This window comes from Syngnathus floridae, chromosome 13, assembly GCF_059516105.1.
Source record: "Syngnathus floridae isolate MCC-2025c chromosome 13, RoL_Sflo_1.0, whole genome shotgun sequence".
NCBI classification, from domain to species: domain Eukaryota; kingdom Metazoa; phylum Chordata; class Actinopteri; order Syngnathiformes; family Syngnathidae; genus Syngnathus; species Syngnathus floridae.
The window spans coordinates 7,632,497-7,658,127 of NC_142425.1; the positions used below are offsets into that span (position 1 = coordinate 7,632,497).

The 25,631-nt window shown below is 39.0% G+C and overlaps 1 protein-coding gene across 3 annotated transcripts in view; it reads right to left on the reverse strand.

Moving 5' to 3' along the window:
* The window catches only part of pex5la (peroxisomal biogenesis factor 5-like a), a 46,898-nt gene that overhangs the window by 3,941 nt on the left and 17,326 nt on the right, over window positions 1-25,631 (reverse strand). The window contains exons 2-14 of one of the 3 annotated variants that reach the window (XM_088394527.1): window positions 20,876-20,980; window positions 15,979-16,090; window positions 12,851-13,048; window positions 12,391-12,514; window positions 11,678-11,771; window positions 11,430-11,459; window positions 9,977-10,072; window positions 6,131-6,247; window positions 4,818-4,961; window positions 3,516-3,586; window positions 2,542-2,760; window positions 1,661-1,826; window positions 231-388 (exon numbers count right to left, since the gene is read on the reverse strand). In XM_088394527.1, coding sequence (XP_088250653.1) covers window positions 231-388; window positions 1,661-1,826; window positions 2,542-2,760; window positions 3,516-3,586; window positions 4,818-4,961; window positions 6,131-6,247; window positions 9,977-10,072; window positions 11,430-11,459; window positions 11,678-11,771; window positions 12,391-12,514; window positions 12,851-13,048; window positions 15,979-16,090; window positions 20,876-20,980 — 1,634 coding nt within the window. The remainder of the gene's footprint in view (window positions 1-230; window positions 389-1,660; window positions 1,827-2,541; window positions 2,761-3,515; window positions 3,587-4,817; window positions 4,962-6,130; window positions 6,248-9,976; window positions 10,073-11,429; window positions 11,460-11,677; window positions 11,772-12,390; window positions 12,515-12,850; window positions 13,049-15,978; window positions 16,091-20,875; window positions 20,981-25,631) is intronic. The other 2 variants (XM_088394528.1, XM_088394526.1) reach the window with 2 other exon arrangements.

Sequence of the window (25,631 nt, forward strand, 5' to 3'; positions counted from 1 at the left end):
TTAATTGGGCTGTCTCAACATAATGACGTTTGATTCTCCAAGCCATAACGTGGTCAATATTATCTGTGTCTATGTTTTTATTATTCTGTTGGGCTGGACCTTCAGTGTGGTCACTCCTGAGTCTGTGATGTTTTTAATAACGACCTGAGCATATAGTTGATGAGTGTGGTCATATTTGATTACTTCTATAGAAGTTGTCTCATTCAAACTCCCCCCAATTGCACACTCACCTGTGTGCTCCGAGGTTAATGCAGCTGATTCCTAGGTTATAGCGAGACCTGATAAATCCTGGCTGCAGCTCCAAAGCTCTTGTGTACGCCTCCACCGCCTCCTCGCTTCGGTCTCCATTTGCCAGAGTGGCCCCTAGCCGGTTCCACAGCAAGTAATCCTGGGTCAAATAGAAATCTTTTAAGCTCTTAGAACTGAATTATCTGCTTTGCAACAAAATAAGCGGCCTGTTTTTTTGCGATGAAAAAGTGACAAAATGTGAACTTCAGCTCCTGGCTCAGCTAACAAGGGTAATTTAAGGAGAGCTCAGTTACATCACTCAGGGTGTCCTTGTGCTTGTTTGCCACCTGGAGGCACACACACGCACACACACACATGATTGTATGCAGAGGTCATGGTCAACGGCAGTACAGGGGCCCTTTATCTAAGGTTGAGCCTTGCAGTGGGGATATAATTATCTTCCTTTGTGTTCAGTTAGTTTTGCAGCAGGGGGGCAGATATTACCAAGTCAAATTTGGGAGGTTGGATTTAACGGTGAGTAATGTTCATGCCGACCTGGGACATGGTAGGGGAGGACAGACGCTCATTTGCATCAAGGGGATAGAGAGACATCGATAAAGTTTGCGAATCGTCACACACATTGATGTTTTTGCCTCTGTTTAGTATGTGAATGAGCGATGAGCACTTTGTGTCACATGCTGTTAAGAATTATGCTGATTTAATGCTTTGATGACATCTTCACCTTTGTGTGAACATGACATTTTACCTTTGCATGTGTATGTGTACAAAACTGAGAGAGGAGTGCTTCTGTGCAAATCGTTTTTTTTTTGTAGTTTGAAGGTCAGCTTTTCAAATATCTGCATCCATGTTTGCGAGAGTCTCTCTGAAAATGTTCACTTTCTAAATGGAAATTTTCAGCTTTTTTCCGTCTAATCTCTGGCATCATCTTGATGCCCTGATATTCTAACAACATTTGAAAACAAGACAAAAAATGTGTGACTGTAAAGGGGGTGCTTTGAATACATTATTGACTACCGTATTTTCCACACTATAAGGCGCACCGGATTATAAGGCGCACCTTCAATGAATGGCCCATTTTAAAACTTTGTCCATATCTAAGATATATACATTTGGTGCGCGGGCCGAACTTTGGACATGCCTGCTGTAGTGGCTCAATGTTGATCCATATATAAGGCGCACCTGATTATAAGGCGCATCGTCGGCTTTCTACAATATTGGAGGTTTTTATATATTTTTTTTCTTATAGTGCGAAAAATACGGTAATACTGAACCTTACAAATAAATTCCAATCATGTATTCTGAGTGGAGACATTGAATTTAACATAAAAAGCCAAATATGGGCTAGAGTAGCACCTATCTAAAGTAAAATTCTGTCTTTCCTCAAGTGAATGAGTTTGTGTAGTGGCAATACCTCAGGCCGCACTGACAAGGCCCTGTTGAAAGCATCCACCGCCTTGTTGAACTCGCTGCTGAGGTTGTAAAGCACCCCGAGGCCCGTCTGCAAGTCTGGGTCAACGGTGTCCGAGTTGTGCTGGACTGCCTCCAAGAAGAGTTCCTTGACCTCGGGTAGCACGGAGCTGTGGTCATGTTTACATCAGCGTTAAGGCAGCAGTGACAGTGTTGTTGGAAGAAAACAAATAATCCTTTCTTGTCATTGAAGGTCATTTTTTTTCCCAGATGAGGTCAGGCATTACAAATGCTTGGGAGATGGAGTGGATAATTGCCAAGAGCGGTTAACCAGCAGGGTTAAAGGAGAAAGATGGAGTGAGCAGAAGAAAAAAGAGAATAGGGAAGATTCCACATGGATTAGCGGGAACATCACGGTAATTGGGAGGTACCTGTATCTCTTCACTTTGACTAGACGATTAATGATTTGATAGAGTGTTTCTTTTTCTCGGGAGAAGAATTAAGCCTTTTTTTATCTGATGTTCAAAGCTTAAAACCTTCATTTTAAAAGCTTAAGATAGAAGCGTCTCCCCCTAAAGCAGGGATTGAGAGTGGTCTGGCGAAGAGGGCACACTTGTCAAGATAGTGAAAGAATGCTAGCACCAGCCCTGGCTCACAGAGCTGGCGAGTTCTAGTGCTTTGACGCACTTAATGAATGTCAGAGTAAAATAAAAGAGCTTGTAGAACACGTGATAAATATATAATGTGACATTGTGTTCTGTTGGTCAGCATTTTTTAGGTCATATTTTTGGCAGTTGAACCAATTTTCAAGAAGTGGGTAAAAAAAAAAAAAAATCAAAAAGTGAACCTACACTCCAAAACATAACAGCCCACCATTTTGTTTACCTTTCATGCCTGCCAACGTTGGGCGCATGGGACATCCTGCGCTGGGAGTTTGGGGATCCCGCAAGTTGGTTTTTGCCTTTCAGGAGGTGTTTGTATTTCGGATTGTGCCGCAGCCAGCGGAGCAAAGCCTCGCAGGCTTCGTAACGCATACCCGTGTTGGTCAGACTCACCGCCAAGGCCATGAGGGCCGTGAGATTGTTGGGGTGGAGCTCCAAACACCTGAATGAAGACGGGAAGCGGGTGAAATTGCATGCATAGATCTGTTTTTGGATTAGCGTGCATAGAAAGTGTTGTTGTTTGTGACAGAGTAAAACAGATAAAGCAGAGATCTTTTGGATGTACGTCATGGATTAGTTTAGAATAAGAGAGAAGCCAAAACTAAGATTTAGCAAGATAAACTCATGTGCCAGTCTTAATCTCTGTTAATCTCATAGTAAATTATTTCACCCCAGTGTATTAAAGGTGAGGGTTACATAAAATTGAAGTCAGAACACTCAAATCCCCTGCACACAAATTATCTTTTTTTAAAATAATAAGTATAGAAGCAAATTTAATTGCTTTGAAGTAAATTTAAAAATGTACAAACAGAATAATTATTTTATGTGTAGCATCCAAAGTGTTGCCAGTGGGGGCTCCAACAGGACTAAAGCCAGGTAAAATATCTAATCTGACTTCATACCAAAATATTGCGCAGACAGATGGCAGTTGTTATATAACAACACAATGTGGACTGAAGCGACTCATATTTGACTAATAACTGTCTGCGAGATTAAGTGCAAAAACAGTCTCTTGAGTAATCACGTTTACTTGGGAAAGTACAATTTTTTTCGTGTTCGATTGCAAAGAAAAGTTTACACTGAATGAAATATTTGAACTGTGTTGCTAATTTTACTTCGACACTATTAACAGATGCATCATTTATTTATTTATTTATTTATTTATTTATTTATTTATTTATTTATTTATTTATTTACCTCTGTAGGGAGACAATCGCTGCCTGCTCATTCTCATTTTCGGCCTGAGTGGTCCCGAGCACTTGCCAAGCCTGCAGAGAAGCAATAAGGAGAGAATATAATAATGAGGAGAACCCTAAAGTCTACCAATACTTTGTCATTCTGCCCCAAAAAACTTAATTATAGATACAAACTTTGAATATGTGCTATACAGTATTCAGTAAATTTCCCAAATAAACACTAGAGGGCAGACTGATTAATTTTAAATCCATAAAGTGAGATTATAAAATCCTCTCTGTAAAACCTCATGTTAGAACCAGTTAATACTAAAACTAATCTCTGCGCATGTCTTTTTTTTTTTTTTTGGTCCTGTCTTAAATAAGGAGAGAAATAATTTCTCTGAGGTCTTTGGAGTGAGGCAACGAGCGACTAAGCACCCCAGGTGGAATTTTGGAATCGTATTAGTTCCATACACAGAGGGATTATCCTTCCTCTGTAAAAATTGGCACATTTCTGTATATTCTTGGGGATACCAAAAGGGCTTTATGCAAAGGCTTTGCTCTTTCAACCTGCAAAGAGGTCACTCCTAACTGTATGAAAAGATGAAGGCGAATAAAATGTAATGACCAAAGATTTTCCTCACTGGTCAAATGGAAATTGTCAGTACAGGCAAGTTACCGTGTTTTTCGGACTATAAGGCGCACCGGACTATAAGGCGCACCTTCAATGAAGGGCCCATTTTAAAAACTTTGTCCTTATATAAGGCGCACCGGACTATAAGGTGCACCATTAATGCATCATGTCAGATTTTTAATCCAAATCAAATCATTCTCCATTTTATCTTTTTTATTTCAACTTCAGATTTAACAAATTACTTTATAATCACAAAGTAATGATCCATAGTCTAGATTCATAGTTTTCAGTGGGCCAGTTTAAATTTAGGAATTTGGTCCATATATAAGGCGCACCGGACTATAAGGCGCACTGGCTTTTGAGAAAATTTTAGGTTTTTGGGTGCGCCTTATAGTCCGGAAAATATGGTAGGCCTTTTTGTTACAGTAAACAATTCAAGAAGGTGGAGGAAATTCTAGGCAATCAGCGTTCAAGCCCGTGTCCTCTGAGAACAAAATCTGCCTCGCACAGCTGGTGGCCACTGAGGCATTTTTTCTTTATGGTTTCTCTCAGCATGAGTCGGAGCTTTTTGTTCGCACTTGCCACAGTCCAGTTGACCTGTGCAATCATCATTGTAAAGCATAAATATGATTATTTCATTATTTCTCAAAATCGTTCAGCCTCAATGCGTGTTTTCATGACTGCATTCACCTCGGAATCGTGAGGGTCTTGCAAGACAGCTGCTTCCAGCATAAGCACCGCATTTGGCAAGTCTCCTTCTCGAGACTTCTTCAACCCCTCATCAAATGCATTAGGCAAGTCCTTATAAGGATTATCCGTGTGGAAGTAGTAACCCTGTCAGCAAAAAACAAAAAAAAACCACAACAGAAAACAAGTTCAGTGGTGACGTCAGTGGCCCTCGGATGCAAGGAATCGATCGTTAACACATAGCGGACTGGGCTCCCTGAGGTTTTTTCCCCCCGCTCTCTTTAAATGTTAAACTTTGAATTTTCCAACTGTGATTACCCCAGCGTGTTTACGGCTGCCTCAGAGCAAGACGACTTTGAAAGAACTTGCTCTGCGCTGGGATCAATCAGGAGGTCCCGCAAGTCGGCTCTCTAAAGACTTCCCCGTATGGGAAGGTCAACTCATGGGTGATGAGCTGTGCCGAGAAACATATTCGCTTGTATTATTTATACCACACAGATGCTCAGGTGGCATTTTGGAATATACAGCATAATGATTGGATTGAGGAACACAGTAAGATTCAGTTGTTTAAACTTCTGTTGAAAACTTTAGCCCACAGAAATCACAGACAAGAAGAAATCACTTTTTTCCTTATGACCCTAATCTTTCATTGCTGATTAGAAAAGTTTATATAGTTCTACCATTTCATAGTGAGGCATGCCACATCGATTTTCAGTCCAAATGTGAGGTTACAAATATGTTTTTTTTACCTTGTCAAAGACTGCACAAATATTCCAAAGGATAGCAAAAGGTGATGTTTACAAATTATGCAGCACAGTTTTTTTCTTCTATTCTTCTACTCTGTTTTTCTCTGAAACTTCAAGTCTCAAATGTTTACTTGTGTGTAAAGGAAAGCACACACAGGTTAGAAAACATTGTAATGAGGTGATTTGAAAATCAGAAACGGAAAGTGGAGGTTCTGCAAGCCAAGGTAATGGATCTATTCAACACAAACAATTTCCATGAATAAATCCCAAAGTGTTTCTCTTCAAACAGAAGCAAACAGAAGTTTGTGATGAATAGACGGCATGAAAAATAGAATCATTTTGGACCTCCTTTGCACAAACTTATATTGCTATGAATTGTGTGCATACTTTATTGCACACTTAATTGCTTGCGCAAATGCCGATGATTATATTAATGTCGCAATAAATGCAAAAACCTCTCGTGGAAAATTCCTCACTGCTTGTTTATTCTGTCAGTATTAATAATAAAAAATGTCATATTTCCTACACTTATTGATCTGAGCCTGACTACAAATCAGAGACAATATTGACCTTCTCATGAGGAGAAACCGTGGAGGGAATCTGGGCTTGCTCATTCTCCGTCAGCCAGTTTCGCCGAGCCAGTTCCTCCCACTCTGCTTGCATCTTATCCCAGAACTCTGTATCCGACTACGGAAACAGCGAGGGAGGGGGGAAGAATGGGAGATCAGGATGAAGCAAAGGGGGAGGAGTCAAGGAAGGGAGAGAAACAGAGGTGAAAGAATGACTAGTGCACATGACATAATTTCAAGTGACATTTGCGTTTCACTTTCGCTGACCAAATACCGAAAGGTTGCGATGGATGAAATATGTAATACGTGTTCACTTGCTTCTTCTACAGAGCACGTTCGTGTCTTTTAGTTTATGTGGGCGCTCCATTCATCACACTGTCAATGATTCTTGGCCAAGCTGGAATGAATGATGCCAATCAGAGCGGAACAACCGTCTGCGTCTCACTTATGGGCTCGTCCATTGTCAGAAACACACGAGATGAAAGATGGGGCCAAAGTCCTCTCTTTCATGTCTGTGACTGTGTCTACTGACAATCTAGACGGGATCACGGTCGAGATCCATATTGAAGGAGTACGTGTCATAGGTCTTCTCATCTCCTCTCTTCAGAGGCTGCCGAATGACACCGAGGCCATTGTGGCTCCTGACGAACAAGCTACGGCAGGTAATTGGCTGCTGCTGACACTCCAAGCCAAATTGCCTCAAGGTGATTGTCATGGTTGCCACTTCCTGAGGGCCCTTTTCACATATCACATTCCAAATATGATCTGATTGGAGCCACACCGTGCGGATATCGCACATCTCAATTCTCTACAAATTAAAACAATTCTCAAGTATCTTGCTGAAATGTCTATGACATGCTTCCATCCTTTTTTTTTGCACATTCCTAAAATCGGTTTGTTGTGATGTGGTTTTCCAATCCAAAATGATCAAGCCGATGTTGGGTTATTTATACCCAGTGCATTGGGTTAAGGATTTGACTCAGCAAGATTTTGATCCAACAGTTTTTTACCCTTTCCTGAGTCTACCTAGCTATTTTCTAATTGGGATGGGCTATGTCCGGGTTATCTGGACACTGGCTGGGAATCAAACCCACCACCTCTCGTTTACACAAATTCTGGTTAAGAAAGAAACGCCATCTGATGTATAGATTATCCATCACCGCACTCCAACAAATGCTTCTAAAATATTACACAGAGAGGAGTGTTTTTTTCCCCCCAATTTTTAAAAAATTAAATAATTCTGGGCTTGCCAGTTTAATTATGTGAAACAAGGCGAGGTAATTTACAACCCATGTAGTATTGAAGAGAGCTGTTATGAATACAAATGTTACTTGAGAATGAACAGCAGGATGCATGTTCGATATAAAAATGAATGGGCCATGACATAAATGCATGTTGACAACACCGATGCTGACAATGTCAACGTGTAGAGAGCTTATGCAAAGCCAAACAAATGTTTGCCTCAAGGGTAATTTACAAGTAGTCATTCAGGATTGCACATGAGGGAATAGTTGTAAATGATGATTATCAATTCCAGATAAAATAAGAAGCATCGTGTACATATGAGCAGTAGACATTAAAGGCTGTATAAGCTAGACGAGTATACTTTTAGAAAAAAAAAAAAGGAATGAAAGGGGTTAGCCATCTTGACCCTACATCACAGAAAGTTTAATTACTTATCAGTGACACAAGAAACCTCACCCCCAGCGTTTCCAGAGCCGGGCCGCCCTGGCCTTTCAATGCTAACAAGCCCCCCGACAGCTCTGCCCGGCCAGTCCTTGCTCAGCCGGACCAAAATAGAAAGCCGGCGACCCGATAATGGAATAACACACATTTATCGGACATAGTGCCCCGCTTGTATTTTGCTAGAATGCAATTACCCATGATGTGAATGTCTGTGATAACACATAGTTCAGCACATGCAGTTTTTTTGTTCTGTCGGCTTAAATGAAAGGCAAGTTACTAGTGCAGCAACTTCCGTCAGGCTCTTTGACAGCAAAGATTGACGTTCAATTTGATTTACAGCTAGAATTCATTGATTGGAGTGAGATGCAGCCATTGCAAATAATTACAATAAAATACAATAAAAAATTCTTTGAACTTTTTCAAAATTAGACACATAATTGTACTATAAATTAGCCTACAAATTACTGAAGGATAAATTTTCAGCCGTGCAATAAAAATTAGGAATATCACATCCATCTCTCAGACAGATTTAACTGTCTTGCAGGCGATTGGTGGTGCAGTCCAATTGCTTTTAGTTATCCAGAGATAATAATCTAAGAGTCATTCCCCCAGAATAGAAGGAACTTTTATTATATATTAGATTTCCCAAAACCTTTTAGGGGGGCATAAAGCCATTAACATTTGAGAGCTCACCAGTGTCTGTTTGCACAAAGGCTAACTACCAAATTGCTGCAAATCATTTTGACCAAAACTTTGCTCTCATTGAACTGTTTTAACCTAAATTGAAAGAAGCCAGTTAAGAGGGTAACTGCATTATTTCTCCCCATTTATATGTGGATTGAGAGCAAAATCTAACAAACAACTCACTCAGCATCTGATAAAAACAAGAAGGCATCGGGCTGATGTCGCAGAAGATAATAGGTAATAATAGAGTGCGCACATCCTGCTGTTGTTTTAATCAAGGAAATGCCATGCTGCAGAAAACCGAGTCTATGTTTTATTTCCACTCAGGGAGTCCTATTTCTTATTCATCACAACCAAAACAAGTCCCAATTTATTCTGCATTATCCAAGCGAAGCATAACAATACCATATGGCCAAAGTAATTGAAACTGTCCTCATGTCGCATGAAGAGTCACTAACCCACCGAGAAAATGTTTCATCACCCAGCCATCATATTCCTTTAGAGCCGTTTTTCCATTTCTCATTTCATCCTCTTATCTGTAAAGCCGTAAAAGGCTACATTTACTATCATCAGTGGTAATTTAGCAATTTGGGGCCGCTTTCACGTCGACTCCCTCTGAGGGTTCTACTTTTTTTGTCTACTTTATCAAATGGAATGGCAGAAAGCCTACATGCTGGATTGACATCCTCTTGGTGTTACGCTAGTTGTGTTCCTATTGTGTATATACAGGAACTGAGATGATCTGATTGTGGATATTGATGAAATATGAACCTCAAATGGCTGACCACTGGCATGAAAATTCATCCTCAATGGAAGACTGGGCTCATTCCAAGCCGGGAGGTTATGTTACTGATCGATGAGTCGTGCTCTGAAGCACATCTATCTCCAAATCTCTTCCCTAACCTGCCCTGCAGCTGATCCCAAGACAAATATTTTGAGGGCTTACGGCTTACACAACCTGTGACATCAGGGCTAATTTTAGGATGGAACCCCCCAAGTGGGCGCATGCGGCGCTCTTCTACTGCTCCTCACACTTTCTGACCATTTTTGCTGTCCTTGCTCTATTATTCATCAGCACGGTATAAAACAACATGTAGTCTTTGGTTCAAGAAAAAAAGAGGCTTTTAGTTCCAGAAGGAATTAGAAAAATCCTGAAAAGAATTTGTACGACTCAGGCTGAGATGACCTTGAACTGAAAAATGGCAAAGTCAAATTCAATGTGCACACACATAAGTGACATGAGCAGATTTGATGTGAATTGATTTATATTTTGGGAAGTGGTTTGTACATCTGCCTCACAGTTCTGAGGTTTGGGTTCGATTGTCCCTTCCGGACATCTTACCGTGCTTGTATTACTCTGGCTTCCTCCCACATCTTTTACATACCTTGATAGCATGTTTGGATTTGGCTATGTGACTCCATTAGACATAGAAGTACTTTCTGTACCTCCCCCAAGGCTGAGCGACAATCTGCCTACCTCCACAGCAGCCTTGGCTCGCTCAAACTCTTCTTCTAGAGACTGATGTCTGGAAAGGAGGGCGCTGCCCCACCGCTGATCCTTGGTTAGACGAGCCTGTCACGCACACAAACGCACAATTCATTGGACAGGATATACGTATATGCAGAAACGCAGTTCATTAATCATCCACATATAGCCCATTATGCACACACACACAATCAGCCAGAGGGAGACAGGCAGGGAGAGTGTGCAGGGGTCAGCCTTCTCTGCTTTCTCAGGGACGAGTGAATATCTCCTCCTCAACAAAGCTTCTGACATGCTTTAGCTCAATCACTCGTGTCAGCATCTCAGCCCAACCCTCGCCATGCTATACTCAGCCAACCTTTCTGGGGTTCAACCCCAACCCACCCCGCCCCGCCGTCCACTTTTGTGCACCTGCACATGCAATCCAACACCTCACAATACGCTGACGGCCGCACAGGTGTAACTTCAAACATCCTGTAACTAAATTTAAAACAGACCCGGTCAGCAAAACTTCAGTTATATCTATACATTAGTCCAGGGTAGGTTAAACGATTTCACATTGAGGAGTGTGATTTATTGCAATGACTATATAGACTCAACATAATAAAACATTAGGTCATCAAATCTATTCCAGACACTGAAGAATTAACGGGCCCATGTGAAGTGAGTGATGTCCCCTTGAATGGGTAGCATAATCTCAGTATTGATGGATGGATGGATAACAGTAGACGTAAAATTGCCTTTTTTCTTTTATGTTTCTTTATGAAACTCATATATGTACAATACGTTCACTTTGTCAAGGAAAATTCACCCCAAAAACCAATAAACACATTTGTGTCCATATCGAGGGCAACTCATTTATGGATGAAATGACTCTTCATCATCCTGGAAAACACTTGATTATTCTAGGGGTTGATTTTTCCCTAGACTAGTTTTGCAAACTACACGCAAAACAAATCTTCAGTTTTTGCATGAGTATTTTGGATCCCTACAAAATAGCAGGCGACTGCTCCTGTCTGTGAACCGTGCAACTTTTGAGCCCAAATATTTGGAATGTTTGTCTGCGAATAACTTCCATCCATCCTATCTTTAATACTAAATCAATTATTAATAGGGGTGGTGAAAAGGTGAAATATGTTTAGCTAGCTCAGTGAGATCAACACTAATGCGCTCAGAGTAAGACGGCTCAATAATTCATAGGCTATTAATCCAATAATGGCATCAGAAATAAGACCCCCAACGCAGACCTGTAGACATCCAGCCAGCAAGAAAGCGCTTCACATTTAGACCATGTAGCACTACCAAAGACCAAAAGCACCACCTGTCAGCTTCAAGTCAAGCCACTCATTTTGGAAGTCAAATTTCATGACATGGTGCAATGCTGTTTTGGCGGTGCAAATGTTTAAGTTTTCCCATATGAAATGAAAGGATGCATAGGGAGGCTTACATGTCTTCCACTAATATACTGCCTGTTGAGCTGAAATGGAAGAATTGTAGGTGTTAGGACAAATGACGGCAAAACAATCACACACAACTTGAAGGGTTAACGTGCAAAAGTGGTTTGTTCCAGGGTATAATGTATGTTAATGTAATATTTCCTGTATTACTTTTAAATGATATCGACATCAAATGCAGAGAGTGTATACAATAAAGGTGATTACTCCCAATTTGGAATCACACAGACCGAGCACTTACTTGAGATGCAAGGGCAGACTCGGGTTCTGCTTTGGTGTTTGCTTCCACGCAGTTTTTATTCAAAGGCTCCAATTGGGTTTTAGAGTCAATGGACCTGGAAAAGTGACGGAAATTAGCACTAACAATCCAAGTTTTTATTGGACATTATACTAAATCTGTACAACATTGATTCTAAAGAAATATAAACATATACAATATTATATAATACGCATATAAAAAGACAACAGATCCACATTTAAGTGATTATATTTTATACTGAGTCCTAAAATGAAAAGGACGCCTGTTCAAGGACAACAGAACGGAAGGGATGTGCAGCAAAGTCCTGAACAAATTGAAGACAGTCTAATGAAATTTTGTTGAAACAGCTGAAGAGCAAGTCTGGAACAGTAAAACAATGTATTAACCATGGCAAGGCCTGATCCAATATGAGCCCAAGATTTCTTAAGATGTGGTGCATATTTTTAGAAAATGACCCTAAATTGATGGCAACCTGAGGAATTAATTCTGAGGTCTTCTGCTTGCAAGTGGTATGATTTGCTGATGTCATCTCTGAAAAAGAGCATGTGAAGCGCAAAGAAGATGGGCCCTTAAATTGACCCCTGTGGAACACCACAGAAAAGGAAGACAGACTCCGACTTGCCTAAGAATTCTGAACACTGCCTACACTATTTTGACCCATGACGTGATCTGTATCTGTGCAGGACAGTGCTTACCATAGAAATTCATTTGAAGAGTTTTTTGATGAACGCCGTCTCTCCAATTTCCACTTCCTGTTACCGTTTCTCTCAGGGTTGGGGTTCAACTCTTCCCATTTATCCAACGGTGAACCAATGATAGCTGCACTCAAAGATAAGCGTTAACGAATTGGCATAGGAGGCGTCTAAAATAAAGTTGTTGTTTGAAATAATATATTTTTGGACTCTCAAACTACTAAGGGTCTGAAAGGTTAAACAAAGTGGAAAAACTGACAATTAGTACTGAGAGTGCTCTAAAAATAACATCTATTGGCAGTTCAGACATTTTCTTTTTTTGAAACATCAGGGAAATTCTTGCTGCCATGAATTATTCACTTCACTGCTGTTTAACATACAGCCTAATTAGTTCCCAATGAACATTCCATTCCGCTGAAAGTGTTTTGACAGTTTCTTCATAATATTTGCACAGTGTCCATACCAGAGTCCAGTGACGCTCTCTCTGTTGTCCGCATGCTCTGTTCCAGCTCCACCTGGATCAGCTCTGTCTCTGCGTTTTTTTTCCTGTGCGGGCTTTTTTGCTTGTCGCTACGGGATGAACGAGGACTCTTCTTGTCTTTGTTGTTTCTCTGCTCGCTTGGCTCGCTGAGATCCAGTAGGTCCAATGTTGACGAGAGAACTGCCAAGACAGCACTTTTTATTGGAGCTTTCACGCTGTGTAAATCTAAATTTGTTTGGCAGTTTTATCATTTCAAAACCTGGCTTCAATTGGAGTGTGATGCCCAGATGGGATAAAAAAAAAAAGCAATTTTAATTTCATATTTTCCCATGATAGCAAGTAAATTGGCCATTAAAACAGTTGCAAAACAAATCACAGTAATGTATCTTATTATCAGCAGACACATTTTAATGTCAGTTGAGGAAACCTTTTAGTAAAAACAAATTCTCTCACCCATTAAATTCCTTTTTTTTTTGCTAATAATATTTCTCATTTGAAAAATTTCTTTCAGATGAAAGACTATGTTGGTCTGAAAAAAAATGTGGGTGATTCAGCATCTAATATATGGGCCTTTTTTAAAACAAAAAAAATCCAAATACATATGTGAGGCCAATAAAGAGGAGCATCTTTCTACTTAATGGACTTTTATGATACATTTTATGACCTCAGGATAGAAGTCCAACAACATCAGTGTGTGATTATTTGTCTTGTCTTCTTCCTGTTTTAAATTTACTGCAACCTTTTCTAACACGATTAGACACGTTGCAGTTTAATAAAAAATAATCGCCAATACCCGACATGAAAAGACATAAAAATCACACAGTGGTAGTTTTTAATTTCTTTTACAATTTTCTTCATAGCTATAGCCTACTGTTTTGTTTCATCAGTGCCATTCACACACACTCTTAATGGTTTCTCCTGATTGCCGCTAATTTTGCTATACACTGGGTGGTAACTATTAAAACTCACATTTGTAGAACCCCAGTCAAAATCGTGAGCCACTCTGTGATTTTTTGCCCCATGTAAGGAGAGCTCAAAGCTGTAGAAAAATGACGAGATAATTGGCGTACTGCTGTTTCATGATAACCAGCTGAGAGCGTTTGTTGACTGAAATCTAAGCGTAATCAGAGCTTGTCGCCCGTGACTTGTGCTATTTAGATGACAAGCGCAATTACAAATATGGGAGGGTAGGGTGCACTCAAGGAAAGAGCTTTCCTGAAGAGGTTTTAGTATCAAAAAGAAACAAAAAGGCATTCAAAATGTTTTGACACGGTTGAGTTTACATTAATGAGACTGGCAAGACAATTGCTCAGATTGTGAGGTTTTATCTATACATGGGATTTTTTTAAGCTGCTTGGAAGGATGTTTTGTGTTTAAAATAATACCATATGTTCCGGACTATAAGGCGCACCTAAAAACCTAAAATCTTCTGAAAAGCCGACAGTGCGCCTTATAGTCCGGTGCGCCTTATATGAAGACCAAATTCCTAAATTTAAGATGGCCCGAAACATTGTGTCATGAAATCAATCATATGTGGCCCGCTGAAGACTATGAATTATGAATCAAAAAGACTATGGATCATTATTTTGTGATTATAAACTAATTTGTTGCGTCTGAAGTTGAAATAAAAAAGATAAAATGGAGAATGATTTGATTTGGATTAAAAATCTGACATGATGCATTAATGGTGCGCCTTATAGTCCGGCGCGCCTTATATAAGGACAAAGTTTTTGAATGGGCCATTCATTGAAGGTGTGCCTTATAGTCCGGTGTACCTTATAGTCCGGAAAATACAGTACATAAAATAAAATGTGTTATGTGGTAGTATGACTACATATTTATTGATTTTAAAAAGTTGATTTACAAAAATTGGGTTTCTTTATTTCCTTTTTTTCCCCCCGTGGAATTCTTTTGGAAAATATGGCAGCTGGTTTAATTAGACCAGCATAAATTTGCTCTTTTATTTCGATTTTTTCTTGCTTGTATTATGAGAGACAGACTTTCATAAGCTCTGAGCTGCAAGGTTTCAGGCATGCAAATGTGTCTGGGCATCCCTGCTTTGAATTTCCACCCCAAGCGCAGACAAAAGTATGCACAGACCTCCTGACTACCCAGAAATGAACTGAACTAAAGCCAATAGAGAACGATGACAACAATTTCTTTTTGTCAAACAGCAATACAAGTCTTGACATAATGAATTTAGTTTTATTGAATTATGGTCTGCTTTTACGCTAATACCACATACGCATGACAAAAAAAGCAGGAAAGTGCTGACAAGAGGACAGAATATATGAGGGTGAGTATCATGGAGAGAGGATAAAGGATGATGAGAAGCTTCTCTTGAATAAATCACTTTAAGGAAACAGACATGCACAGCATTCAGGAGCTTTGTTTATATGACATTGCCTCCTCCCAGGACAAGATGACTGTCCATCCATCTATCTCTTGCTCATGCTTGCAGTTAAGATGAAGCCAATTTTTGTGTGGCTGACTGAGCAAAGAGCTGACTGCAATCTGGATCGAGCGCAGACACTAACTTGAACGATGCATGACAGTCAGCTTCATGAACCACTACGTAATCAGTGACCCATGAAGCTAAACTTGAAATTTCTCCAGCATCTATAAAAGGAAAAAAAGAAACACGCAAGAGATCCGCTTGTGGATTTACATACATATATCTGAGCTTGTAATTAAGATTCTGCATTGCTTTTCTTCGCTTGCTTACTCCTGCTCAGCATTATTCACTGCTTCTTCAGTCCATCACTTTGTGTGACAGGTTGACAAAGGATCACACCTAAATCCAATCCACTGGCACATATCAAAACTGTAGGAGGATGCCAGTTTTGCATAATAGGATAGAAAACAGTTAGGTGCCCAAGATCTTTTTAAATCCATGAAAAAATACTTTACGATCTACTGTCCATTCTATGTGGACTATTGATATTAGAAAAAAAAAGAGCTACGTCACGTTGCTGCTTTTTAAAAAAATATATTTTATGTATGACACATTTAAATAGTTGTTGGTTAATTTCATTTGGACACCCCTGATAAGTGTTGTTTTATTATTTTTTTTCCCAAAAATAAATAAAAATGAATTTTGTGTGTTGTACCTGCTGTGTTGGAAGTAACTGGGCGAGAAAGCCCATCACACTTGGTCTCGCACAGAAAATCGTCAATGGATGGACTCAGTAGCGGGCGACTTTCTTGTTGCTCACTCACCAACTGGAAGGACAAAACAAAAACAGGCTAAAGATTCAAGTGCTGTGACAAGAAGCGGAAAGTAATTTAATATTTCATCGGAAATTGTTGTGGAACATTTTTTTGAATTTTTTTTACAGGAACTGGTATTCAAAGCTAATACAATATTAATATTTTATTCGAAGCCATTTTTGCATTCATATTAATTTATTCAGGTTGAAATTATTTTTATTGATTCTGATGAAATGAGTAGTTTACCACAAACAGAATCTTGCCTTTAGGAAAAAATCTGTTGAATAATACAAGAGTTTAATATCGTTACATTGTTGCAAGAAAAGTAATGAAAACCTTTAATCACAGTTCACTACTGTTTGACCTCAAATCTGTTTGTTGTATAAAAACAAAGCAACAAAGAGGAAGAAGCAGCAGTACAAGAATTAAGTAGAAGAAAATGTCAAGAGGAGATTTTAGCAATTACTGTAAAAGCAACATGGAAGGGAAATTAATCTAATCACTCATAAATGAAGAAAGTTAGAGAGAAACTGAGGTTTAAATGTAAGTTTTCACTCCTGAAATGCACAAAAATATAAATAACAGTCTCTGGATATTTTTTGTGTTGTAAAAGTCAACATTCGCCAATCTCCAATCAGCTTTTAACGACACGTATTATGCACACACTAGTTGCCCCTAAGAGCCAAACGAGCTCGGCTTTATCAGAGCCGCTGGATGTGCCCCAAACAAGAACCCAACATTGCTCCTCTCTCTTCCTAAACCATATAAATGCTAATCATTTTTTTCCACCAGTCTTGTAGAATCTTTCCAATGCTTTGGACGCTCCAAGGCTGAATCTGCGCTACATAATTTGGAAGCTAAGAGCCAATTGTGTCCTGGAGGAAAGGTAAGCAGCATTGGTGTCTAGCATTGTGTGTTTGGCAGCAAGGAAATTTGACATTTGCTGTGTTGGTACCCTCAGGGCTGTATTTGCATGTGGAATTTTAATTAAATGGGTGGCTGTTTTTACATGACACCTAATTTTGTGAATCTTGACAATTAGTTTTATGCGCATTTGAAGAGCGAGCTTTTGGTGCTTGGAAAATTACAATATGATTATTTTTTGTGCTGCAAACTTGCTAAGCCAGTACAAGTAATTTCACTTTGTGCTGTGTTAGAACAAAAGTTTTATTTTGCGGGATGTCTCATGTGCAAATTGTGATGCAATTAACAAAGGGTTGTTGTGCTCCATGTTTATTGACTGACTAAAAGTTTGTTTGGCTATGTTTAATTGAATGTGACTGCAGGTTAGGCTATTAATAATTGAATATTGACCTTTTACGAAAACAGTGAGTCATTCCAAAGCGTATCAGGCTTAATTAAATGTGATCATAGCAAGAATAATCCAACGGCTACATTATAATGAGTGGGTAGTATTAATGTGGTAGGCCAGGTTTTTCCAGTGAAGCTTTTTTTGTTAAAGAAAATAAATGGAGCGGGGGGGAAAAAAAACATCAGTAAAACTCTAATTGTCTTTATGTGTGGTAATAATTGCTCAGAGGTATGGCTCCCCAAGCTGCGGTCTATTTATGCTAGTTAATTTAAACTCTCTGTGAATCTGAGCTGGTTGTTGGCTCTTTGACAGTAGCAGTAGGTAAAATAAGCAGTTGTAAATAAACAACTAAATGAGGTGCGTTGCCAGGGATGACAGAACTACTTTTTTGCTCCCCCACCCCTTTCTTTTTTGTCCCCTGGTAATGTAAATACGTTTGTATATGTCGGTTTGCCTGCTGTCAGAGTGATGTTTACAGTGTTGTGACTGTTTGAAGGTCAGCAAAAGAGCAACATGCAGACTTTTCCATTCTCACCATCAGTTTTGATTTGGACAATATCGAGATGTTGACAGATGCTACAGTTTCTATCTACATTATGTGATGCAGGACCTATCAGTCTCCATGGCTGTCTGGGGAAAAAAAAAAAATAAATAGTACTGGTCATTCCCTCTAGCTAAACATCTGGAAAATGAGGAGAGAAGTTTGTCCATATTAGTCTGGGGAGTTCTTTTATGCACAAGTTTCATACAAACACCAATTAAAAGTTGTAAGCACCCCACTATCTCTACATGGAGATTAGCATTTACTATTGTTGCATTTTCATGGTGTATGTCTTTGTGTCTCTATGCAAAGCAATTAGTCGACAAGAACTTTAAGGAGTGATCTAGTAAATTATGTAATGGCAAACTTCTACTAATTGAATCGCTCGGGCTTTACTCAAGAGATCCTTTTAGATGTTGCTGTCAAGGGAATGGCATGAACTTTGTCAGATCCTTCAAGGTGAGCTTGGAATAGGTTACATAAAAGGAAACTTCAGTAAAGACGTAAAGCTATTGGGTGGAACTTGGAGGCTTTTACAGCCGGTTTCATTCAGTTGTTTTATCTTTAGCTTGTATTTAATAATTCAGTCTTTAGAATGGCTCAAAATCTTTAAACTCCTGTGGGTTGTAGCCAATCCTGATTATTCATTTTATGCCTTAATACAACTTAATGGGATTTAGTTTTCACTTTATATTCATTTTTCATATTTTTTTTTTAAACCAGCTTTGGAATGAATTATCAGTTTGAGACTGAAAAGGCCTCGGTAGTAACACAGCTCAGCTGGCGGTCCGGATACCTGCTGGTGTGACCTTTTTAGATGTCTTTTGGCCTAGTTCGTATATTATTGATATACATCGTGCAAACAATTCTCCAAAAACTTAACTCTTGGGGGAATTCATTTCGGGGAAAAAAATGCCTTGAATGTTGCAGAGTTTGACCATGGTGAGGATTCTTAATGACGTGTATCATAACAATTCTATTCTTCTACCCCTTCTTCTTTTCATTTTTGTGTTTGTGTACCTCACATAAGGGAGTGCTTTAATTATGAAATAGTATTGACATATCTTTTTATTTTGTTGCGATTCCCGCAGGCTTGGATCTGTGTGCACCATTTAAGGAGAGGAGAATCGTGATTAGCTTCTTCGCTAATCACGATTCTCAGCTAATCGATGCTTGTCACTTGTGATCAAATGTTTGTGAGCTGTAAAGACATATAATGGTTGTAATGTAACATTTCATGTGAGACAGTTTATGTAACCTTGCTGCCAAATTTAATGACGTGTTTTTTCTGAAATACAAGCAAAGGCTTTCTGGGAGGTTGTGTCCGAGGATCTCACCCCTGACTCAGTAAAATCCAGCGAGATCTACACAGTAATGCGCTTTTCAAATAGACTTGACTTGACCTGACATGAGGCGCGAGGAGCCTTAGCCTGTCACTTAGCTTCTGTCATTTGTTAAGTGACATCACACCAGGACACGATGCCCTTTCAAAATGAAACATTGGAACATCATCATTATTTTTTCAGACATTTGTAAAAAAAAATATTTAGTGGATCTAGCATGCATTCCTATTGTGTGTTTGTGTGTTGGTGTGTCTGTGGTGTGTGCGTTTTAAAGACCTTTAAAAAAAATTGCACCGCCAAGCCAAGAAGAAATACAAACAACGTAATTGTTTTTTCGTGCTAGCCTTGGTTGAAGTTTAAATTATTAACCAACTGCTCTCTGACACACAATACTGTCTTGAAACAACTGCTTCATTCAGCATGAATGGGAAACTAAGCAAAGGCGGTATACTGCATTGGTTTGAAAGGTTTTGCACAAATTGTCATTTAAGAATAATTTACCTTTCCATATTTTTCAACCAATTCAAACCATTCAAACAAAACAATCACTTGGGACATTTACACTTTAACATACTTGTGTTGTCAAAGTATTTTGCAATATGTTATAACTTTTTGCATTTTTATCAATTCTCATTAGACCTGAATAATAATTTATTTCCCATTTGGTAGCATACCAACTGCTGGCATGTAAACATTTTAGGCTTCAGTGGTGACACCCAAAGCAGTCAAATGAGATTTGTGTATCCTTCAGCAACAATGCAGAGCCATATGTTAATCTTTTTCTCTCGAGTAACATCATTATCTTGGTTGTGACAGCTGATCAATGAGAAATTGCATTAGGAAATCAATTGACTATAAAACAGGTTATTGAATCAGACAGAAATACAAGATGACATGAAGCAGCGTGCAAACTTTTTTTTTTAAACAATCAGGGAGAGAAGCAGCAGGATACAATGAGCCCCGTCAGTACAGGTGTATGTGCGTGTGTGTGTGTTCGCGAAGACTTTTTGATGCACTTCTCATGAGATGTTAAAAGTTAATGAGGAGGTTTATCAGACTTGATTAGCGAGATGAAATGCATCTTGACCCCGTTGGTAATCCCTCCTGGAAACAGGCTAAGAAGATATTGACATAAAGGACTGCAGCATTTTTTGTTCAAGATGCCTAAATTTAGGACCAGAGACTTCAGAATAAAAACCACAATGTTTCCGTTGTGATTAAGCGCTGTGATGCGGCTTATTTGCATATTTTCCAAAACCATGTTTACTGTTCAGTTTTCATAGAAAAATATGAGTAATCGATGAGTCAGCAATTTTGCATTAGAAGGCACCCGGAATAAGATAAAAATAATCATGACGTCATCAATTAATCTAAGTCCACGTGATTATCATCACCTTAACGATGACTACAACAGACCAGAAGTCATTCAACCTTCTACATGGAGGGGAATACAAGAATTTAACCTTAAAATTATTAAGTAGAGATCCTCAGCACCAGCATCTAAATCACAACAATCATTTTTTTTTTTTTTTTTGCATCCGTACAACCAACACAGGAGTACAGTTCACTCAGAGCGCATGTTCTGAAATGGTTCTGCCCACCTTGGTAGTCACCGTGAGGAGGGGCTTGCCTTCTGAAGACGCCTTACTTGGTATCTCCTTCAGGACCATGGCAACAGTCTTATCTGCAGCCCTAGAGTCTTTGCCCTACAACAGTGAAATCAACAATGACTTGTGTCAGGACAGTTCAGGTTTGACAACTCAATGCATCGCCCTCATCCGGGGCATCTTACATATAAGACTTTATCTTATGATGATGGGAGTACCAGAGCGCGTGAGACGCTCCACAGGAACGAGACATCCACAAGACTATGACGATGAAAAGTCACTGCACAATGTGTTGACTTGACTGTGATAAGCGTGATTATCCACATCAGTACTTAACACCACTATGATGGCAACGTATCACATGGCGATAACTGATTTTGTATTGACAGATGACACTGCATGGCTTTGGGGTGTGTGTGTGTGATGTTGGCAAGCACTCCATATGATAATAAGCCTCCATGTTTACACATCAGCCAGTGACGCTTCATACCAAAAGAAAGCAGTGCAGTAAAGAGCAGACGGCTCCTTTGGATTGCTCACTTAGGATTTATATTATGTTGGATAAACTCAAATTTTCCGACACTAAATATTGGCTCAACAAACAATATGTTCCGCTAATCAGTAAAGTAGCAAATCGCCATTCTTGTGGGAGCAGTATCAATGCCCCGGCTTCACAACAACCTATTTAGAAAGGAGCAAATGTGATAGCTGCCAAGGCCACCTTGCATAACTGTAGAAGTTTCAAGTGTAAGTCGTGAAATTGATTTTGGCTGCATATATACCACAATTTCCACCTGAACTTTTTAATCACAGTACCTCGGGTACTCCTTGACATTGAATTTGCCCACAGCAAGAAGCTGCCTCTATTGGCACTGTCGCAGTTAGACTCACAGATGTTCACTGGAGCTACAAACCTCTGCAGGCCATTAAATTTGATCACCAAACAGGGACAAAGCCTTTTTTTGAAGTGACTTTAAGCAGAAAGCCCTAATGGCATCATCCTAAAATAAAAAACAACAACTTTAGAGCCCGAGTTTGACTTGCGAGATATGTATTTGTGCCATTCTTCCATGAGTCCAATGCAGTTCGCTGTTGTGCTGTTTTTGTGACCTTAACAATAACCTGAGTTGTCCCCATGAAGGATGCAAGCTTATCCAGTGAGAAGGGATTAGTCCAGCCTTCATCACGAAGGGCTGAAATCTTTGTCCCTGGTGTATTACTTTCTTATTTCCCTCCCTTTAAAACGGAATAACAGATGGAGGCAACTGCGTTTGCTGAGTTTGTGAAATTCTGTTGTATTTAACTTGTAACTTTGTTTGTTTTCAAATATTTATTTAGGTAGAATTTTTATTAAACTTTCATGTGCATTAAATTTTAATCAAATCATTTGAGAACTTTTTTTAATTCTCCCATGTTTAAATGTAAAGTGCATAATGTCATAGTGGCTTACAGTAATATTAAACAAGTTTTTGGTTTCACACTTTTAAGGTTACAGATAGGCATAAATAAGTTTGATGTTTGCATAAACTACGACATAAAATGTTGTGCAGTTAGTCTCCTTAAATCAAATGACTGATAAATATGTGTGTAGCTTGTCTATCTGCTTGCTGCACAGACGATGAACCTTCCTGATTTATTCATGCAAGCTCTGCGAGCCTCACTCGGGCACAGCTGCAGTTGTTTGCTGGCTGTGCAGATGCAGCATTTATGTATTTTTGCATCCACATCCCTGCGATCAATGCCCCATCTGTGCCCTCCACTGTCTGTGACCTCACTCTTTGAAGCCAAGGGAGACTACAGGAGGCAAGGGGTCAAAGTTCGAACAGGAGTACAGGGAGAGGCATCAAAAAAGAGGCACACTGCATTATCCTGGCATCAGATGAAGCCTAAGGAAAACATTTGGTGACTAACAACTTTAGTTATATTTTCAATTTACATGTACACACTGATGTTGGGAAATCATTTTTTCCCCCTCATTCTAAAGTCATTTTTAATGCATCAGTGGTGGGTTGTTAGAGCCAGCAAGGCTATCAAAACCAATGACATTTACAACTTGTAAATGTCTAATTTATTCTATAAAAGTGTTGCTAACGATCTCGTTTCTTTATTTCATTGGATTTTACTTGATTGCACTTCTCACACAATTTAACGTGTTTTAATGTACCGCATTTTCCGCACTATAAGGCGCACCGGATTATAAGGCGCACCTTCAATGAATGGCCCATTTTAAAACTTTGCCCATATATAAGGCGCACCGGATTATAAGGCACATAGAATAAATAACTCAACGTTGCTCAAACGTTAATGCAATCACAATATAGTAACACTCGAAATAGTGAAAACAGGAACAATATATCAATAACTCAACGTTGCTCAAACGTTAATATCACACAACACACAAAATCAACACGTAAAGCTTACTTTAATAGATTAGTCCTCCTCCACAAATCCATATTGGTCCATATATAAGGCACACCGGATTATAAGGCGCACTGTCGGCTTTTGAGAAAATTGGAGGTTTTTAGGTGCGCCTCATAGTGCAGAAAATACGGTATATTTTTTAAACCAGTGCTACAAGAACTGTCCATCCATCCATCCATTTTCTATACCGCTTGTTCAATATAACTATTATCAATGCTGTAGCAGTGTCACTCCGATTATCTGCCCAATTCTGTTTTTGATCATCATGACACCGTAAATGTATATATATAGCCTTTTTGCAAAAACACAAGTAACTCCTAAAACACGGCAAATAAAAATGATTCAGATTCTTCTGCTCAGCAGACAGAAGGCTAGAAGAGTGGTACTCGAATAGTCACTCATTAGGGCGAGAGTGTTTCCAATTAAACACACACTCTCGCTGTGTGAGTCTTATACAGTATTACAGCCAATAATTGACATCCAGCAGGGCTTCGGGATAAGCCTTGCTGATATTTATAAATGTTGTCTTCATTTTATTGCAGTCATTTCATATCCAATGAAACCACTAATGAGATGTTTTGTTTTTTTTTTTTTTCTTCCTCACTGTGACATTTCCTGCCACTGTTAATTGCCTTTCATGAACTTGATGAGGATCGCGTCTTGCAATGAATGGAGAATCTTGGTGGCACGCGTAATGCGTGAGTGAAAATTACACCCTGACCTGGTGTTGAGGAGTGATATAATGAGGATTTGCTGCGTTTGCGACACGGCTCATACATCACTGTCACAAAGGGTTGGCCCGTGCTGAGACGAGTTTTGAAGGGAGGCTGTCGACAAACTAAGAAAAATTATTTCTTTGCCAATGATTGGCAAATGCCAATCATGTGTCATACTAGCCTGATGTAATTTCTCACTAAAACAAGCATCTGCTACAATTTCACATGAGCTTATTGCTGACTAAATACAGCAGCCTGAGTTTGAAAAGCTCACATTATTCATGATCCCAACTGTTTTTGTCATGAGCAACATTCTTTTGTACTTAAAGCGCAAATGACCTCATTTCATTGTAGCTGTTCTAGCATTTCATTGTGATCCTCCCATCTGTGCACATAATTGCAAGCGTGAGACATAGCATGATGGGTTTGTTGCTCTTCGCTAATCAGTTCCTTTTGAATCTTATTTAATCTGTAAAGCCCGTATCTCACTGAGCCGTGGGTGTTTGCACATGTAGTGATTGTTGGTATTTTGTCAGGGTTCCTAAAATGTTGCAAACTCAGTTTTTCTTGATGCAAAGAAATTTTGGATGTGTTCAAATTTTCTGTTAGTCAGCTTGTGTTTTATGTGCATTTAAGGTGTTTCTTCTTCTTCTAATCATTATTATTATTATTATTATTATTATTATTATTATGGGTTGATTTCATTTTATAGTTTCTTCTTCTTCTAATCATTATTATTATTATTATTATTATTATTATTATGGGTTGATTTCATTTTATAGTTGAGGCAGTTACTGTTATGAAATATAGACATGTAAGTCAAATGAACATGGCAATATTCATAACCCCACCTCACTAATCATAAAGCTAAGAGTTTTTTTTATTTTTGTATACTTTTAATTTGAATAATTGCTATAAGTCAAAGCTACAGAAAATATTGCCTGATGCTTTGGACATCCTACCAGTCAACTTGCTACTCATAAAGTATGTACCAGTGACTCATTAAATAATTAATCCTTACCAATGTGTCTGATGACCCGGTAATTAAAAATAAATTAAATGACGGTCACAGTAGTGAGCTTACCGAGGATGTCGCATTTATAACTCCATAAATAAAAACTAATCGGCTTTCTCGCTATGTTTTCAATCTATGTATTCATTTATTTATTTCGGTGCCTGAGGGTTGTGTTCAAGTGAATCATTCCACTCATAAATTGTTTGGACTGTAGCACTGTACTTATCTTCAGGTTGCCAGGGTGTTTGCTTGGCAGGGAGCTTTCTTTTATGCCAACAAACACCTGGTTTACACAAAAGGTTTCAGTGGTATTTTATATGCTTTTTATTATTATTATTAATGATTAGGACATTTTCAGGCACAGGCATTAATTCAGGAGGGCTTACAATATATGTAGTGCTCAGGGTGAATATGGGAAATACCACAAGCAAAAGTGACTCTAACTTGTAATATTCATTATTTCAACATGAACAACAATGACAGTGGACCTAAAGGATCAGAAATGGAATCTTGAATTGAAAGTAAGAGGACAAAGCAAACTAGCTCAAAATGTACATTTTAATAGGACCGCAGTAACTTTCAACTCTTGGTCTTTGGA